The sequence below is a fragment of the Melospiza melodia genome, chromosome 19 (assembly GCF_035770615.1).
Source record: "Melospiza melodia melodia isolate bMelMel2 chromosome 19, bMelMel2.pri, whole genome shotgun sequence".
Taxonomy (NCBI): Eukaryota; Metazoa; Chordata; class Aves; order Passeriformes; family Passerellidae; genus Melospiza; species Melospiza melodia.
The window spans coordinates 555,846-575,838 of NC_086212.1; the positions used below are offsets into that span (position 1 = coordinate 555,846).

Below are 19,993 nucleotides of genomic sequence, written 5' to 3' on the forward strand. Positions count from 1 at the left end.
ACCAAACTGCAGGCAGCAGCCTGGCAGAGCTCAGGGAGGGATGCATGATCCCAAACAGGGTCCTTTGCATCACCTGTTGAGCAGGGTGCTCATTCAGGTTCTGCCATCCTCACCTTGGAGTTGCCCCGAGAGCCATTCAAGGCCCCTGAGCCTTGGCTCTCCCATGAGTAACTGGAGGACTGAAAAAGAGCTTGGGACAAAGAGCCACTGTCTGTAATTCTGAGCAAGGTGAAAGCACTGCAGGGTTGCTAAGTGACTTGTGGGGCTAATGTCACAGGAGGAAAGAGTTCATGGATACATACCACAGCTTCCACAGCAGGTGAGTTGTCACCAACAACAAGCAAAGCAGGGCACCTGGTCAAAAGCCAAAAGAGAGATGTTACTCCAAGTGCACCAAGGGGTTTCTGAGAAGGTTGAGCTTTGTGAATCAACACTCTCATGAAAGGCTCAGCAAAAAAAAAAAAAAGGCTCAGCAAAATCCCTGCCTGCCATCACCTTGGCATTCTGTTGTACCAAAAAATTGTCCAGGGCTTGCAGATGCACCCAGACTGTCCTCTCCATGCACACCAACTGGCACTGCTGCTGCACACATGTGCCTCTGACCCTGCCTTCTGGAGAAATTCAATGTGTTCTTAATGAGAGGACTTCCAGACACCTCTGCCCCATTGCAGCTGACAGTCCTGTACAACAGCCTGGAACTGTCTTGGACAGTCTTCCCAGTGCTTGAGCTTGGTGCAGTTCTTGCTGAGAAGCAACGTCATCTTTTCTGCTGAAGAGACTGCAGAATCAGCAATTGAGATAGGCTGATTCAGGCAACTTACTTGAGTGTTTTTGCAGTCATTTCATTGACACCAACAACTGGTCTCTCAATTTCTAGATCTTTACGACTGAAAGACAAAACAGAATAATTCTTCATTAATCTTCTGAGGAAACTGATTATCATGAGGGCACACAAAATCCAACCATGAGTGCTGGCTCCAGCACCCAGGCAACTCTGTGCATCATGCCCTGATCAGGAGCCCCAGCAGTCATCCCCAGACAACAGGATTCATCCTCTCATGGCATTGCTGTGTGCCCAGAGATGAGCTACTGAGGTGTGACAGTGCCTGCAGGCACACACAAGGGCTAGGTTGGCTCAGGGTAACAGCTGAAAACTAGGCTTAGGGCAAAGGTTCCCCTGATACAATACCCAGCAGGATAACACATATGGCAGCACATTTACTGAGCTATGGGGAAGCTATGGGAGCTGTCTGTCAGGCAAAAAGGTATCTGATACCTGTTGTATGAGGTGAGGAACAGCTGAAGGTTATCCTGGTTAATGTCCTGCGCAATATGAAGCCTGTATGTTTGGATCAAATCTAGATTTGCCTGCAGTTCCTCCTGTACAAAAGTAGAAGAATTGAAGAACAGGAAACACTTTTCACAAGTAAAGAAGCAACAGTCATAAAAATGCCAAAGCATGTCCACAGACGTCATTCTCTGTGAACAGCGACACAGAGGGCAGCAACTCCACACTGCATAAGGACCCCAGAGACATGAGGTGCTCAAGTGATGTGCTGGTACATGCCATGCTTTGGTAATGTGACTACAATTTACAACTGACAGTGCACAAGCTGCTGCCAGAGTACAAGTATCCTGAAATGGGATTAGTTAACTCCCAAGCCTCAGTAATGCTTACACAGATACAAATCACTCTGTGTTTGGCAGGTCTTCCACTTACACTTAATGTTTAAGAAGCAAAGTACGTAATAATACTAATAAATGTAATAAAGTAAAAAAATACTTAAGCTGTAAGACTGTGACCATGGGAAAAAGTTCAATTCCAGCAGCCAGTTCTCAGAAGAAACTACATTCTGAGAGAGCCAGAGAGAACAGGGAATGTGAGGAAGCACTACATACAATGAAGGGGCTTGACAGTGGGAAGAGAGCAGGATGTGCACAGCAGGAAGTGGTGCTGGAGAAAGAAGCATTCCTTTCAGTGCTGATGTGTCATTGCAAGAAGACTCCAAGTCAAGGACTGATCTGCTGTGTGGCATACACAGTGTGCACAAGGCACTGCCCCTGCCATTGCCCAGTAAGCTTGCTGCTTGAGAGACAGCTAATCCCAAACACAAGGCATTGCTGTATTCAAAGTTTTCAGGAGGGGCTGGTTTGCCTCTGCTGAAACTGAAGGGTAAGATGAAGAGCAGAATGCAGCAGTTCAACATCTGGACAGACACAAGATCCCACCGCCAGCTCCCAGCTGGCCTGTGCTCTACCCAGAGTCCAAAGGCTTCCATGTTGGCTACAGAGAACTGGCTGCCACTTGTTTCTGTGGACAGTGTCCCCAGCACCACAAAGGAGTTCTGTCACCAGTGCATGGCCTGGAGACAGTGAGGGCAAGAGTGAGGATGTGTATGCCCCCCAGCATGCCAACCCCAATGTGAGCTTGACACACACAGAAAATGGTACTACCTCTTGTCTGATGGACCAGAACTATTTGGGAGCAGACACATACAGAAGTTATAGCTACATGCACATTTGCACAGGCAACATTAGCATCTGCTGGGTACTTACATGGCCAAAATGATGTGCCAAGACAATATCCACTATGTTGGTTGTCCAGCCTGAAAACTGAGGAGTGACCATGAATGAGGAGGAGAGTAACAGGAAAATGCAGTTTCATCACACATTGCAAAACAGCTACTCGGAGTAAAGGAAACAATGAAGAAACTATTTATATTATATAAGAAGCAAATGCCTGAAGCTTGGGATGGACATGCAAAGCTTCAAAGAAACTGTATACACAACCCAGCTCTCCAAAAAACCTGAAACCTTAAATAACTTCAAGGGACCAGAATAAGAGAATAATTAAGAGATTCATTCAATATCAATCAAATGAAGCCTGCAAGCAGAGGAATGAGAGGAAAGCTGAGTGATCCAAGCAGTTTATCTGCATTTCTCATTCACATGATCACACCCAACCATGCTCCTCTGGGAGAGACCATACTATATCCAGACTTAGAATGCAGCAGGGACAAGAAATGAAATTGTACAGTTTTCCCCAGAAATGGAAAATATCCTGTATTCTGTCCTTTTTTTTTTTACTCTACACACTGTTCATTAGGTGCTGTGGAGAGCACGTGTGGGAAAGCAGAATCTCACCTTGGATGCTGCCCAGTCAATCCACCCCTTTGCACATGGATCAACATTAATAAGAACAAGTCCCTCCACCAGGTCAGGGTGGCTGAGCTGTGGGGAGAGAGCAGAGGAACACTCAGAAGGATGATTCAGCCCACACAGTGGTCAACAGCTGGTGCAGCAGCTGGAAAGCTTCTTGCAAAAGGTGCAAGACAAACTAGGGAGCTCTTCTGTGCCGGGTAGCCGGTGGCTCCCAGCAAGACCAGATCTGACTCATTTGTGGCTCTGAGGTGCTCCACAGCACCTACAGACTCAGCAGTGCCTTCTGGTGACCTGTGTGCCTGGCACAGCTGCAGGTCCTGCCCAGGCCCAGTGTGTTACAGGGATCAGCAACCTTCTTTGCTCCAATCCAGCACCTCTGCGAAGACCCTTGGCAAGCTACTGTGCCTGGAGAGCACCTCTTTCTCCTCAAGGAAGAGGCAGTTTTCCCAGTGGAAAGGAGGCAAACAGCAGGGGAGTTAGTGCTGAGCCCCCCAAGGCCCTGCAGTATGGAAACTTGAGCTACAGGGGCACCCTCTCCCCAGGCAGCACCCCTGCTCCCCTCCTGCCCTGCAGACATCCCTTCCCCTGCTCCATCCCAAAACCCTCCAGTGTGCCTCAGGCTGTACCTGGGCTGCACAGGTACAAAGCACTTATGAGAACTGCTTGCAAATACAAACTCAGAAATCAGAGGCAACCAGCCTCTGCTGAGTTCTGGGTTCACTCCAAGGCAGCTCTCCTGTTCTGCTGCACTGATGTGAAGGAGAAGGAAACATCTCTGTCCTCAGCAGGAAACTGCCCACAGCCCAGGGAGTGTGTCAAGGGCACACTTGTGGCATTTCGTTGAGGACTAAGGCTGATTTGCACAAACTCCTCTTTAGCAAGGCTGAAAACTATCCAAGATACAGAAGGCAAGGAACAGTGAAACACCAATGCCTCAGACTGCCCCAGCTCAATCCTGACTGTAGGGAATGGGAAACAGAGAACTTTGTGTAAGGAGGGGCAGCTGCCCAGCACAATGGCTTGAAGAAATTATAGTGGCCTAAACAACTGGCAACTCTCTGCACACAACAACCTGAAGTAAATTTTAATGAAAATGACAGATTACCTGGGATTTTTTAGCAGTAACTCTGAAAGACTCAGGTGAATTCCCGATAAATTCCTGTATCATACTAAACAATACCCACTGATTTCACATGAACAATACACTAGAGAGAAATGTATTAGCGGATACTGAAATAGAAGCACTCTCTTGTGTAAGGGTGGAGCAAAATCTGCTTCCTTCCAGTGACAAAGCACATTCCACATCAACACCAGTTGGGAGTACATCACCACATCCATTCTTTGGTGCCACAAACAGTGGACACAGCACACAGTAGTGCAGCTGGTCTCTGTGAAGATTCAAGACTGACTATTACTAGCACTCAGGATGGGCTCAGCTGACTCAAAGGCATCACATTACAATGTTTCCATGCCTGGCACAGCTTCAGAATAACCCTGACTGCTCCAACACAACCATCTGGATGGAGGTAGCTCTCCCAGGCTCCCTGCAGACCTGCTGTAATTACTGAATGTTACTTGGCCCGTGCCCCACAAGGATGACCACAGCCCACATGAGTCACAAGCAGTGAAGAGATACTTACTGCACACCTGCTGAGGACATAAGCACCAGCGCCTAGGCCAATCCCAATGAAGCTTTTCAGGCTGAAATACAGGCATTTCACAGTCAGCACAACTAACTTAGCTCAGCTGAAGCATCCCTTGAGGCAAAGCCTTTCCCCTCTGTATCCAGCTGTGCACTTATGGTTTGTTTTCAAAACAATGCAGCAATGATGCAGCAGCCATAAATTGCTTCATGTAGCAGACATTGTCCCCAGCATAAAACTAGAGAGGGTCCCACTGGTTAGCAGATACTTGTGCCTCTTGGGACACCTCAGTGAGCATATCAGTCATGGCAAGCAGAGACGGAAGTAGGTGCTGGAATAGAGGTATCCAGCTGCCTCACCCCGTTTCCTTTCAGAGACTTACTTTAGATGTGTCAGGACAGCAGGTAACATTTCAGCCAGTTCATCCATACTGGGATACTGGTACCTGAAAAGCAAGGGAGCACCTCCAAATACAGCCTGACAGAGGTTACCTTCCAGTTCCACTCAAGGTAGGAGGGGCAAAGAACACCTGGCAGATGTGCACAGGTTATTAATGTGCAACAATACTGTATGTTTCAGCTGACTGTGTGGATCCCATCCCTCAGAGCAAGACTAACACAGAGCTGTGGTCCTTTGGGCAGTCATACTTCTGTGGCAAGATGGACAGATGAAATGCCAGCCCGACTGCAGTGTGCTGGGTTCATGTTCAAGTCAGGAAGGTGGTACCAGACTTAGCCCTAATGAGGGCTTTACCCATGCCTTAGTAATTGGAGAGTTCTCTGAATGACCCTTGGGAAGCTTCCTCATCTTGCCATTTCCTCTGCTGTTGGCATCTGCTTACCACTACACTCAGCCTGGCAGTCCCAGCTGGCTTAAACTGGGTGCTACCTCAGTCCAGACTGAACAACATGGGTGACTGCAGAGCTCTTACCCAGATGGGAATGGGGGGGCTCCTTCCTGTTGGCCTGGTGCATCCACATGGCACACAGCAAAATGATGGGTGATCTCTTGCATGTCTTCAAAGTTAAAGAATGCATTAAAACAGGATTTGTCTGAAACAACAAGAAGAAGAAATCAGACACTTCTTTAGGTTTTATTGCAAGCCACCCTCCAAACACCACGGCACACACCTGCAGGAGCTCAAGCCCCTACTGAGACCATAGGGCAGTGGGTGCTGGATGGTGTACGTGCTGTGCCTCTGCACAAAACTGCAATGCAGCAGTGAGTCTCAGCAATGGAATTACCATGACTGGAGGGCAGGCAGACAAACAGTCATGCCTGCAATGCCCCGGAAAGCAGGGCCTCACAGCACCTGGGGACTTAAAGCACTCACAGAGAAGTACCTGTGTGAAGGTAACAGAACATTTTGGGTGGGAAGATGTCAAAAGAGCAACTGTGCCCCCCAGAACATTACACTACTGCTGCAGCCATGTACAAGAGACTTGTTCACCTGCCCAGCACCCACAGGATGGATGCCCTATCACACAGTGCAGCAAGTCAGCTAGAGCACTACCATGTGTTGGGTGGACCTATTTCCATCTTTCCACCTTGGCCCAACCTTTCAAGGGCTGTTAGAATGGACAGGGGCATGCCATGTGCTCTCTCTCCTGCAGACCTTTATCTTTTCACCTTGGAATGACCTCATCTCAGCTCCATACCAGGCCTGCTACTCCCCATGCTCAAAAGCAAATACCACGAATAATCCCTTTTTCAGGGTCCTGGCAATGCAAGGGCTTACGGTTGAGGCCAATGTCATGGTATGTGAGGATGACAGGTCTGTTCCCCTTGGGTGTGCCCCGCATGGTGACATGAACCACTCCGAAAGCTGTCTCAATGTCATGTTCCTGCAGAGAGAGAAGAAGGAGCCCCAGTGTTACATGTGCTGCCTTCATAGGGAACCCTAACTGAGGGCCAGCAGCAAGGGCCTCATTCCCATGTTAACACTGCTCTCCTACCCACAGTACAGCTCTTGAAATCACAGAATGGTTTGGGTTGGAAGGGATCTTAAACGCCATCTCATTCCACCTCCTGGCCACATGCAGGGATACTGTCCACTGCATCAGGTGGACAGGAGATCCAAGATCCACCCAACCTGGCCAGTTCACAATCCTGTCAAACCTCTGTATCAGTTCTCTGTGTTCAACCACTGCCCAAAGCAGCTTGCTTTTGTACAGATACGCAAATGGTCTGAGGCTGCATCTTCTCATGATCAAGATCTCCGGGATATCTATGGACTTTGGAAAAGCTGTGGAGATGTCAGGAAAGCTGGACACACAATATCACTTGTAGAACCCTTCTCTTATCTACAGAAATCAATGGAGAGACATGCTCTTACAGTAACTATAAAAAGCAACAATTATTTTCTTGATATTAAGAAAATGCCTGCTTAGGAAAAAGCCACATGGTTCAGCCTGAAGACGAACATTACAACCTCAGAAATCTGTTTTACCAGTTTACATAAAGTATATGAATTTTTTTTTTTTAAACAGTAACTTTGAACAACCTGAAAGTCATTAAATCAAACACAGGACTGATGAGAGTACTTGCCTTGCAGCACATCAGAAATCCACCCCACCCACTTTCTGGGCACTCTTGAAAGCTGGTTATGGGGCAGACTGATTTAGTTCTTGCAGTGTAAGACCTTCCTTCACCCAGCTGTGTTTCCTTTCAGGGACCCCAAAGCTTCTCTCTTCCCTTGCTCCAGGAGTGTGGCAACAGGAGGACACTGGCCCAGCCAAATCACATGAGGCAGCCTGAAACCTTCCCGAGGCTTGTGTTTGAAGGACACCCCTGTCTGCCCTTGTCCTCAGAATGGGGCTGGGTTTTGCTTGCATGCAGCTGTTGCAGTGTTCATGTACAGAAGCTGGAGTACTTATCTACAAAGCAGCAGAGACCCATCTGCAGATGACATTACCTTATCTGAGGTTCACCTGGCTCCCTTTTCCTTAGGAGGAGAATTGGGGTAGGAAAGGACTTGTCTGTGTTTGCAAAGCAAGCATGTGTCCACGTGGCAGGAATTCCTGTCCTCACAGCAAGGCTCCATAAAGCAGCCCAAGGTGCAATCCCTGCTTCCTCAGCCTCCAGCACACCTCCAGGCTCTGCCCCTTGCCCATGTCTCAGCTCTCAGGAGTGCTCTGCTGAGCTGGACAAAGCTCTGTCCTGTACTTCTGAAGGATGTGCTGTGCTGCCACAGCACTGGATTCCAGTTTAGTGCTCTCTAAGCCTACAGGTGTTAATGAGTCCTTTAAATAAAGTGGCCACTTTTGGAGAAGGCAACTGGCAGTGCAGGTGGCTGGAAGGGCGAAACACAGCGAACTCAATGGAGAGTGCAGCAAGTGCCCAAGTGGCTGGAGCCTGACCCTGACCTGCACTTCCCTACACCCCTGAGGGCTGGACTAAGGACTTCCACTAACAGCAGGTCTCTCTGCCAGCTCTGGCGCTTGCCAGGCTCTTCCATAAGCAGCTATCCAGTTACCATTTTTTTTTTAAATTAATCTTGCTTTGTTAGACTACTGCCAGGTCAGTGAGTTAAGAACCTCATAGACTGGTCTGGCAAATGCTGGTTCTGGTTCAGAGTCCAAGGGGAGTGCATGGGGTGGCAGAAGGAATAGCCTTGCCCTGATCACAAGATCAATTAAACTGATTCACAGCTCATGAAGGGAGGAGACCTGCAGGGGATGAGGGAGGTTCTATAGGCAGCAGCAAAAGCTCAACTATCAAACAGAAACACAAACACTAGACTGAGAAAATAATGAGAAAAGCAAAGAAAGCAACAAAAGAGCTGATGATATTGAAATATGTCTGCAATACAGTCTTTTCTGTAATTACATTTGAACTTACTGAGTTTTACCCCCAGTTTCCCTACCAGTGATTCAATGTCAGTTTTTACAGCAAACTTTATTTTCTCTGAAACTTTCCCTGGAGTTTTAGGGCTTTTATCTCAATCTCTGATTGCAAAGGACAAAATCATTTTCAGATGACACACAATTAGCGTATGCATGACTCCTCATCACCTGTTTGTCTCCACAACAGCTCTCCTATGTATCAAAGCCACAGGACAGCATGAGATGGAAGCTTAAACTGAAGCTTAGGTATTATGGTTTAGATGGCAACACAGTCTCTACACTTAAACAGCTGCTACCTTGAACTGCCCCCCAAAAGTTATTATTTAGTTACATTATTACTGGCTTATTACTCGCTCAAATGTGGAGCAGAATAACTCACAGTGGGTACCAGAGCATTCAGTGAGAGAACAGGAACTTTGGCAGCTGCACCCTCTGCCCGTGACAAACATACTTTCTTCATGTCCTTCTTGTATACACCCTTCACAGCTGCCTAACTGCTGCCCAGTTCTGGCATGTTCACTCCTGGTATTTGCCATCTGCTTGTGTAGATGTGCTGTGTTGGAAAGTAACAGACACTTCTAGACTCTGGCACACTTGGTTTCTTTCTGCTCTCTGCTCACACTATATCAGTGTAGTTTGAAAAGAGATTCAAGGTTTGTTACTTTGCAGGTGTTCAATTCCAGCTAACATCTGAATGCTTATCTGGTCTAGTGCAGGGAAGCAGTGATACGAGAAGGCAGGTGGAAAACACGTGGCCAGGAAACAGCCAGACTTTTGCAAACCTGCAGTCTTTAAAATAAGGGAGATGCATGGAAGAGAAGCTCATGATCCACAGGTTGTGTTTTGAAGAGCTGAATAGAATTCAATTTTCACTTAGGGACTGAAAACTTTATCAGAAATTTTTCTTGTGAAAAAAGATATTTTTATCTTTTGCCTTTATTTGTATGGTAGGTAAAAACAACCAGCAGCTGCAGCCCAGCTGCTGCAAATAGGAGGAGGGTAGCAGAGGCAGTGTGGCTCCCAGAGCTGGCCCTCAGCAGCTGCAGGCACTGCCAGGGCCACACTTGCTGCTGAGGCTGGGCAGGGAGCTGCCATTGATCCACCCAGAGCACCTGGGATTCACAGCTTCGAACACCAGCAGTGCCTGCAGGTCGGGACGGAGAAGAGCAACGATGAAGGAAGAACAGAAGGCATGGAGACCAGCTACAGCTGTAGCCTGCTGGGATGACTTCAGGAGCCTGTGCTTGTGGAAAAGGATAAAGCGATACAAGTTCTCAAACACTTGCATCTTGTAACAGTTTCCCATCTTGTAACTTTCCCAGCTTCCAGCAATCTGTAGGTCCAGCAAGACTTCCTTAACTGGAGTGTGGTCTTCAACTTTCTGAGGATGGGGCTGCAACTGCCCAACACTTGTGCCTTTGGTACCGCTCTCCCCCTGTGACCAGAGCAGCTGAACCTTATTAATGTGTGGGGTAAAGAATCACGTAATTCCCCATCTCGTATCTGCTGATTTTGCATGAGATCTCCTTGCCTTTGGTTTGGAAGCTGGGGAGCAACTGACCCCATTTCCATACTCCCCAGAAGCAATACCCTGACAGCTCGTGACCCCCACATGCTCCTTTCTGGGCTGATGGGCTTGTATCCAGCCAGCCCCAGTACAGCATGACCCTGACCATGCTGCTGGGCCTCCAAAACTGCCCCAGGGACTCTGTGAGCCAAAGGGCCCGGCAGGATGCCAAACGCATGTAGGCACATGTTGTGGATGCACAAAGCAGCACAATGGAGGTGCTTTGTTCTCTGCTCCTGATGAACAAGGATTGATTTGCTTTGCTGAAAGCCACAAGCCCTGAGCTGACATTGTCACTCATCCCCTGCAATGTTAAGGTCTTACGCCTCCGGGTTATCATCTGCTGTGAGCCCATGCTTTCATTTTCCACTCTAGGAAGGCTTGACTCAATGTACAGCACATTTTGTTTACCCAAAGGCAGATAAGTTTTGTCACTGCACCTTCCATCACTTTTTCCATACCTCTAAAGAGTATATTTAAGCAGCACAGGTCCCAGTACAGACCTCCAGAGTGCTCCTCAAGTGATCTCAACTGTGAAGACAAATGCTGGGTTTTTTTAGTAAGTATTTCATCCATCACTGGACTTCTCTTCTGACTGCATGGTCTCCTAAGTCCCTTAAGTGATATGTCTTAAGACTCTTTTTGGTCCTGTCTCTTGGAAATCCAAGTAGGCTTTATTGACTGAATTATCTTTATTTATATCACTACTGATTCATATGAAGAATTCCAACAGCTCTGCAGAGCAGGACTCCTTCCATTTAAAAACTTGCATTACCCTTTCCCAGTATTTATCAGTGTCATTGATCCACAGTACTCTGGTAATTGTATCAGTCTGTCTGGTATAGTTGGTCAGTGAATTTCAAGAATTCCTCTGAATTCTGATCTGTCTTTTAAAATGTCTGGCAGACGAATCATTGGGTACCATGGCAGGTTCAACAGAGGAGCATAACCTCTCACTTAACACCTCAACTATTTAATCTTTAAACTTATTTAAAACTCCTGGGTTGGTACTTCCAGTTCTGGCAACCTGCTACAAATGCATAAATATTATTTTTGTAGAGCCTCTGCAGCAGGCACTCTGGGGTAAGGCAGGATCTGCACTGACTCCCCACAAAGAGCATTCCAACACAGTGCTCTCTGTGAGTCGCTCTGTGCCAAGCCTGCATTCAGGAAAAAAAATGTTTAGTTTTTCTGCTATGACTAGCTGTAAGCCTCTCTTCCCGGTCCCATTTTGACAGACCTGAAACAGGAAAGTTGGGGTTTTCCCCTTTGGAAATCATCTCTCAAAACCCTCTCTGTTCATATATTTAACCTGTTAGAGTTTATAACTTCTTCCATTTTCTCTAGCTTTTTAAAAAATGCTTTGTTTACAATAACCTCCCTGCCCTTCTGTTAGACATGCTGGCTTTCTGGCACCATTCCTTGTCTCTGCTGCAATGGATAGTGGGCATTTGCTCTCTGCTCAGTTTATGTTCAACAATCTTCTCTATTTCTGTGCAGGCTTTGTTCTGAACTTTGAGTGCAAAACTAGTCAAGTTTTCTGTGGTTTGCTGGTTAGTTTTTTCCTTTTCCCCAAGGATGTTGATCTGGAATACATTATGGTTCCCATTGCAGAGCAGCTCTTGGAAGGCACAGAATACATTTCTCTGCCCTCAGAATCATGTCAATGACGGCTTCTCACGCTCTGGAGCTCCTTAACCTGCTGCTCCACAGAAGTTTGTGGCTAAAATGCAGTGTTGTCACCATGTAACAGATGCAACTTTGATTGGCTGACTTCATGATGAAGTGCCACTGGAAAGAGATCTTCTCCTGTTCCTTTGCCCTGCCCCACATCCAGTGAGCTGATGGTCCTATGGAAATCTGTAGGCAGGAGTGCAGGGTTGGGTTCACTGTCTTGTGAGTTTTGCTGTAATCTCTGTAGTGCCAGCTTCTGAGAATCTCTGCTCTTGATCAAAGAGCCCTGCACTTCAGAAGTGTGTGTGAACCATAGTGGCCCAGATACTGGAACACAACCCAAGAGAAACTTTAAAATATCTAAGATCAAACTCAGACAAGAACTGCTGGAAGACATTCCTTGCTGGGCATCTGCAGGTCAGATAAGGCCAGGACATTATTCCATTTGCCCTTAACATTTCTGAATGTTTCTCAAACTGAAGAGGAAAACCCACACCCAGCTACAACTAACAAAGCCTAAATCTACTGATTACAGAAAGAAGTAGACACATGGTAAAAAGGTTCAAATGTAGGAACCATTTCTGACTGCCACTCTCTGCCTTTGGCCAGAGAGGGAAACAATGACAGTGCCACTGACAGGTTCTACCTGTTAAAGAATCCATTCAGTGCCAGCAGCTTCAGGTGCAGCTGCAGTGGAACTGCTGGCTGAGGTCTGGAGGGGCAGGAGCCTAAGCTCGCAGCAAGAGGTCATAAACTGAAGAACCTTTGCAGAAAAGGGGCCAAGGACCTGAGGCCCAGAGAGGGGACCCAGACTCAGAGACACTGCAGCAGCTGAGGACCCTCAGACCTTTCCTGTGCTGTGAAGGGATAAAACCCCAGGGGGTCCTTTGTTTGGGGTCCCTTTGGAGGGCACCAGCTCGAGCTCTTTGTTGCTTTGCTATTTAGCTTTTGTGTCATGATTAAATTATCTTAGAGATCTGGACATCTGTGACTCTGCTATGGAAAACCTGAGGTAGAAGCAGTAAGAAACCTACTGTAATTGAGAGTGGGATGTGAGCTGCCAGGGGCTTGGTCCCAGTTCAGGTGGTGTGAGTGACTGCCAGAGTAGCTCTGGGAGGATTGGACAGGGAAGTTTCCTTAACACCACCAAAAAATTCCCATATTGAGAAAAAACATTCTGAGTGAAGGAGTGAGGCATCCAATGGCAGCTCCAGAGATTCTCAATGCCTTGAGCTCCACAAACTCACAGGAAGCAGAGGCAGCAGTCCAAACTCCAGCTATGCTCCCACAAACCCAGGTCACCGTGTGATCCAGTACTTAAGTTTTAAAAGTTATTAAAGGTTGAAGAAACCATTTGTTTCACAGTGGGAATGATTAATGACTAGAATTCATATTACCAGTGCTTTTCATGACTAACATATTAAGCTTCTTTTTTGGCATTACCAGATGAGTTTTACTCCCAATGTGAAGCTCTCAAAGTTCAAAATTAGTTCCTTAAAAAATTGAGATTTTATTTGTTTTCGAGATTGGCAATAAAGAACACATTGTGAAATCCCTTCAAAAATTTTTTCTAACATGAAAACATGGGAGAACACAGAGCAGCAAGACATCTGTTGCTTGTACTCTGCTCAAGCTTGCTGCAAGTCTGTAGTAGCATAGGGCTAGAAACATCCCCAAAAATCTTTCAACTTAAGGCTATTCAGTTCCTGGTTCACCTAAGGCAAAGAGAACTGCCCCTGCTGCTTTCCTGTAAGGTGGAAGAGATGCAGATTACTCAGGGCAGGCTCTCCTGTTTTCACCGACTGTGGCTACAGCTATTTACTTTACATTATCTTTGCCAGTCCTGGCAAAGGTGAAAACCAACCATGCTCCTGGGGCAGCCTATCCTAGCCACTAACTACAGAGAGACTAAAGCAGAGACTCCATTGTCTTGCCTCGGCAAGAGCTGCCCTCAAATTTCTACACATTACTGAAAAATTACCATAAACTATGACTGTAAGATTAGAAAAAAATATTGTAAGACTGTAAAACATCACCACCTGGTAACTCTTCCCATTATAATACTGCCAACCTTAAGGCAGCTGGCAGCTGAGTGCTTCCCAGCTCCTTCTCAGTGCAAAATTATTTTAGAAATTGTAGACTTGAAAGAGATGGCTGCATGGGAAGCAAATCAAAATCAGATTTCAAACAACATCTTGAAGTAAATTGGTCACTTCCATACAGAGCAGAAATTTATTAACAGAAAACACAATATGATCTATGCAGGAAAGCAATAGTTTCTGGTACTCTGTGTAATTGGATTAAATGTTAAATAAGAGAAATTCTGAGTGAGAATTGAGAGCAGCAGAAGAATGAGATATTCAATCTGCTTACACAAACTCAAAAGCATCAGGAGACAGAGTTGCAAGCACCTGTTCCAAAGGCAGGTGACGATGAAGGATGGACCCACTCCCTCTCTGTGACCCTTGCTAATGCTCAGTGTCAGCCAGCAAGAACTGGCAAGTCACTTCCCAAACACAGATCCTGCCAGAGAACACACATTGGCTTTGCAGTCAAAGGAACTCAGCCAAGTGAGCTACAACCCAAGCACGGCTGACAGGCTGGGTTTGTGCTCCCAAAGCAGAAATCATGAACCCCTACAACCATGCAATGCTGACACCAGTAAGCAATTCATGACAACATATCTGAGATGCAGAAAGATGCACTTCTCCATCTCCTGCCCTGCCCACGTGTTACAAGCAGCAGTTAAAACCACAACTTTCTTGCACTTCAGTCAAGTACCCAGTGTCATGAGCAAGGCACCCAGCACAGACTGAGGAATACATGGTGCTTCTTACTCCTGCTCAGAGTAGATTGCCCCTTCCCACCTAAGGCAGGAAACTGGACCTGCCTAGATCTGTAATCGTTCAGGGTGAATTAAACCATGGCAGCTGAGCTCTGCTCTGCACTGTTGTTTTGAGACAACAGAATGTGAGACTGCAGCCTTCCCCCTGGGCTGCAAACAGAACAGAGAGCCTCTGGCTGTCTCCCATCCCCTGGGCAGCAGACTAAAGATGCCACCACCTGCAGACACACAGCCTTTGTAAACCTGAAGCCTGCACAACAGAGATCTGAATGTGCTAATACAAAGATAAGCCTGAAATAGTTTGTGTGACTGCTAGACCCCAGACCACCTTAACTCCTCAAGGAAGCTGGAAGGTAAGCCAAGGGCCATGTTTCTAGCCAAGGACAGTCCTCCTACTAATATGATGTCCCAGACTGCATTTCAGTACCCTGCTCAAGACAGTGAACATCTTAAAATCTCTTGAAGAAGAGAATGCAGGGCTGTGTTCTGTGTCTTCAACTTTTCCACATCCCCAGGAACTAGAACTGCATTGAATTAAACCTGGTAGTACAGTTGCTCATTAATTGCTGTGAAATACCATTAATGGATGTTGCATAATGAATGAAAATGGTTCAATGTAAAGCACATTTATTTGCTTTGCTCTAAAAACTCACTCACAAGAACATAAAAAGTACAGGAACTTCAAATATTACAAATGCATAATCACCCCTTCAGCACACTGTTGTCACAGAATACAGAAAGCAAAACTAATGTTCATGTAAACCCCAGGGAAGGACTGTTCACATACATTTAGAAGTAAGAGTCATGTTTCAGTCCAAGTCCAGCTAGTTAAAACTTTTCAGAACTCAACACGGCAGTTTTACAAAAAAGGTGAGGTTTTAGATAGAAAACCAGATGAGAGGAATCACAGGAAAAGCTTCCCAAGAAACAAATTATGCAAAAAAGGGAGGCAAAAATAATATTCTATTTTAGTAATTGTTATCTTTATAGTGTTTTTGCTGTGATGTCAGAAGTCAAAACCAGTACTTTAGTGGTGATGCTAGTTTTAATAAGATTAGAAGCAGCATTAATCTAGCAGGTATTAAGTAGACTTGCTTTCTAGATCAAAACATCTTATGTGTTCTAATTAATTTCACTCTAGAACTTTAATCAAAAGAACTCGTTGTACAAATCAGAGGAAAATGGATCTCAATATCCCAGACAAAACGTTTCAATAGGGATGAGAATAGCTCCCACTATTCACACAAAGAAACCAAACCCTTCTGCAAAAGTGCTAACAGTCTATTTTATCTCAGCACAGTAAACAGAAGATGCCTTAAAATATCTTGTAATCAATGCCACAGAGTAGCATTCACAAGCTGTCTTAAATGAAAAATGAACACAGTTTCAAAAAATGAGGACAGTTTCAATTCAACCTCTCCAACATCAGGAAATGCACACAGTGGAATATGTCAATAACCTCTCAGCAGCACATACCCTTTCTGACAGCAGAGCAAGTAAAAATAAAGTGAAGAGACTAGGCAAGGATAAGCAAACTTTTAAAAATGCAGATTCAAAAAGCTTCAAAGTACTTTTAAGTTTACATACTTGCAAAAGAACTTCTCCAAAACTGAATCAGTACAAACAGGTGCTTATTGAAAAGTGACACTTTCAGTAAAAGTAAGTGGCAAAAAACTCCTTATCAAGGTCTGACATTAACTCTGCAAACATTGTGCTGTGTTTTACTCTGGGCACAAGCAACTGAGTAACTCCACAATTTCCATTAATGCCAGCAAGACAGCACATTTTTATACCAGACAATTTCTTTCCTCCAAGGGTTTCTGCATGCCTTGTCCTTTCTGTTTCAGATGAACCCTGCATGTCCTGGACTTACTTATTCACACCTCCTCCTTGAGAGCTTTCTGCAAATACTCAGTCAAATCCCAGACCACCTCCACACTCCAAGCCCCTTCTGCATGGTGTGTGCTGAAAAGCCAAACACTTCTCTGCCGTCCTGTTGGTGGGAAGCAGTAGAGGCAGCTCAAATGATCAAATCAACTAATCAGATCAAATGCCAGCTTATTTCAGACTGAAACATAACACAGGTTTAGTTGGATAGTTTTCCAAATATATCAGCATATTCCTTCATTTCTATTTAAAGCAAATAATCTTGAAAAGAAGAGAAGATGTAGGCTGAGACAGAACATCTACTTCTGGAAGCGGCAGAGGGTCTGCCGATAATAATAAAAGCACAGGCACAGCTCTATTAACAGTGCAGATTAATTAACAGATCACCATACCATCTGTCCATCAGCATTCCAGACCATTTATGTGACCATCTGCCCATGGACATTGGGAAAAGCCAAGCCTAGACTTCATTAGGGTTCATACTGCTTTCAAATAAAATGTAGGTCTCAGATTTAGGTTAATGCTTTTTAGTTCTGAGAATAGCCTAAATTCATGTTGATAAAGACTGCTAAGCCCCTGTGCCAGCTCTCCACTTCATCTCCACTGCAGCCACCAGATTATGTGGGGTTGTTTACTGACACCCAGGCAATCCATTATGTATCAGGGTTAGCTTTTGTTGCTTGCATATGAACAACAGTTTAAGAAAACCAGGACAGCTGTATCTGGAAGTCAGCTGTACCAGAAAAGCTAAAAGCTTCCTCACACACATTCACCCCAGAATAACAAACTTCAGAAGTAGGAAGAAGAAGAAACTTGTGCTGTTGACTTTGCTCTGATCGTGGAAAGTTACTCAAAAATGAAACCAAACATACAGGGAAATTAATAGAAATTCACAATGGCATTAGCCCTTTTCACCAAAGACCTTACAAACCTTAAATATACATGTTCCATTGAAAAGTAACACATGTCAAATATACAGAAAACAGTGTGGGGAACCTGTGTGCCTGGTCCTACACACTTCCTAGAGTCAGTGACAGTGCTAAAGACATGTTACTGAGATGGGATTAAACTAAACACTTCTCCCATTCGTAAGCATGGCCCAGCTGCAGAGAGTATTTTGAAATTCCAGATTTCAGACAGAGAGAGGTCTAAAAGCATCACACAACTAACACTGAGGGTGGCTGTTACAATGGCTGTATCCAAGGAGAAGCTAGGGTAGGAACATCAGTCAGTCCTGGAAGGAGCTGGGACCCTGAGGTTAGTTCAGTTGGTTAAGAGCATGGTGCTAATAACACCAGAGATGGTGGGTTCAATATGGGCCATTCACTTAAGAGTTGGACTCAATGATTGTTGTGGGTCCCTTCCAACTCAGCACACCCTGTGAAATTCTAGCATAGAGTTACAGTAAATGACCTCAAGGCCAAGAGCACAGAGTAACACAGACAAATAAAACAGGATGTGTTCCAACAGGGAACACGTTGGATCTGCACTGCTGACAGGGTTATCAACAGTGCTGACAGAGGCTCACCTTTCCCTCACCACCCCTTCCCCTCACTGCACTCTCTGCAGCCCTGCAAGCACAGCTCAGGATGTGGTCAGCCCCAGTCAAAGCTACAGCTTTAACTCCATTTAAAACAGCTTTTTTTCAACTATTAGAAAAACAAAAAGGTCTGAAATGCAGATCTCACATCACTGATGCCAACTTATCATATTGCAAACACTACACTGTATAAAATAATAAAATCTATCTCACAAATTCTTTAAATTTTGCCTGAAAACTCATCAGGGCCCTTGCAAATGTTGCTGCTATTGGAAGCTGATTGAGAGCTTCACTGCACTGGAACTGGAAATCATCTTCCAGTGATCAGCTTCCATCAGTCTGTGGCCAGTTTGTGCCTATTCTTGTCAAACTGAAATCCTCCCCAAGGCTCTTCCTCCCTGTGAAACTCAGGACAAATTAAAACACTGCCCCAGCCTAAGTGGGTGGGCACAAGAGGATGTCCCTTCCTCTGAAAGCCCTGGTAACCTTCTTCACTTCAAATTCCCCCCACACTGGTAAAGCCACACAAGTTTCACAGAGGCCTGGATGTGGCAGCCAGGTGTGCTTTGCTAAATTAAAAAGCAGCAGTAATTTTTCACAGGACACAAGCTCAGTCTCCATGTGTAAGCACAGTTCCTGGCACTAGCAACTGAGACAGAAAACCCAAGGATCCAACACAGCATCCATCCTCTCTGGCAGATTTCAGAGACTTAAACCAGCCTTTGCAGTACTTTCCAGCTATGATGTGGGGAGAATGTCAAGCCAGGTGTGCCCTGAAACTACACCTTGCAGGGAGAGATGCTGGAGGAAGGAAAGGCTGGGACAATATTTACAGTCATGAGAGATACCGTGTTAACATCTTGCTAAAAAAAAGTATTCTACATTAATTATATGGTTTCCCAGAAAGAACATCTTGCCTCCTGGCTCACTGGTGATCTACAGTAAAGCACAGAATCAACAAGCCTGTCCTAGCACTCCCCAGAGTACCACTCCCTGGCTGCAGACCACTCAGCTTTTCCCAAGGCTCAGCCCTGGAGAGGACAACCACAGCTCTGGGACATGCTGAGTGTGCAGGTTGGTGACTGCAGTGCCAGCTTTCTGTGGGGTTTGCCCAGCTTCAGATCTGGTTCTCTGTTTAAAGAAAAGTGCAAAGAGGTTTTCCTTGTTGAGGGAAAGTGTAGAGCCAAAAGGCAGCAGCTACACAGAACTCTGTGCCAAGGCCTCTTTCCCACCTTCCCACTCTGCTCTGGCTCCCTCAAGCCATGCTGCTCACAGCCAGGCAAGGTGTGGGCACACCCAGAGCTTGGGTGGGTCAGTGGAGAACTGGCAGCAGAGGCCAACACACAATATATTCATATTCTTCCCAATCCTGGCACGTAGACCACAGCAGAAGTGCTGTTTACACTTAAAGGCATTGTACCTATTTTTACCCATTACCCATCTGACATGGGAGCAAACTTTACCTCTAAAGGTAAGAGAAGATATAGATAGATGGAGACATGACAGTTCAGGAAAGTGTTTTAAACCAATTATCTAACTTAATTTCAAAAGAAAAATCATTGCTTAACACTATTGCTGCTTTCCAGAGAAGGAAAAAATGTGGACTACCTTCATAGAACTGTATTTACTACATTCCTGCTGTGCATAGGCTTGCAAATGGTTTCCTGGAACCACCTACATCAACAGACTTGTAGTAAATTTATCATGATGTTGCCAGCCCCTAGTGTGCTACAGCAGTGCTGTATGACCTGCCCTGTGCTGAGCAGAGGACTACAGCCTCCAACTGCTAGAGAGAAACAATAGCCACTAGAAGCATACCCCCATGAGAGC

The 19,993-nt window shown here is 45.6% G+C and overlaps 1 protein-coding gene across 5 annotated transcripts in view; it reads right to left on the reverse strand.

Moving 5' to 3' along the window:
* NDRG3 (NDRG family member 3) overlaps nt 1-19,993 on the reverse strand; it is a 57,763-nt gene that overhangs the window by 5,369 nt on the left and 32,401 nt on the right. For all 5 annotated transcript variants that reach the window (XM_063172062.1, XM_063172061.1, XM_063172058.1 and 2 more), the window contains 9 exons: nt 6,544-6,649; nt 5,737-5,857; nt 5,188-5,250; nt 4,803-4,863; nt 3,145-3,231; nt 2,557-2,613; nt 1,277-1,380; nt 822-887; nt 303-354 (listed from right to left, as the gene is read on the reverse strand). In XM_063172062.1, the coding sequence (XP_063028132.1) occupies nt 303-354; nt 822-887; nt 1,277-1,380; nt 2,557-2,613; nt 3,145-3,231; nt 4,803-4,863; nt 5,188-5,250; nt 5,737-5,857; nt 6,544-6,649 (717 nt within the window). The remainder of the gene's footprint in view (nt 1-302; nt 355-821; nt 888-1,276; nt 1,381-2,556; nt 2,614-3,144; nt 3,232-4,802; nt 4,864-5,187; nt 5,251-5,736; nt 5,858-6,543; nt 6,650-19,993) is intronic.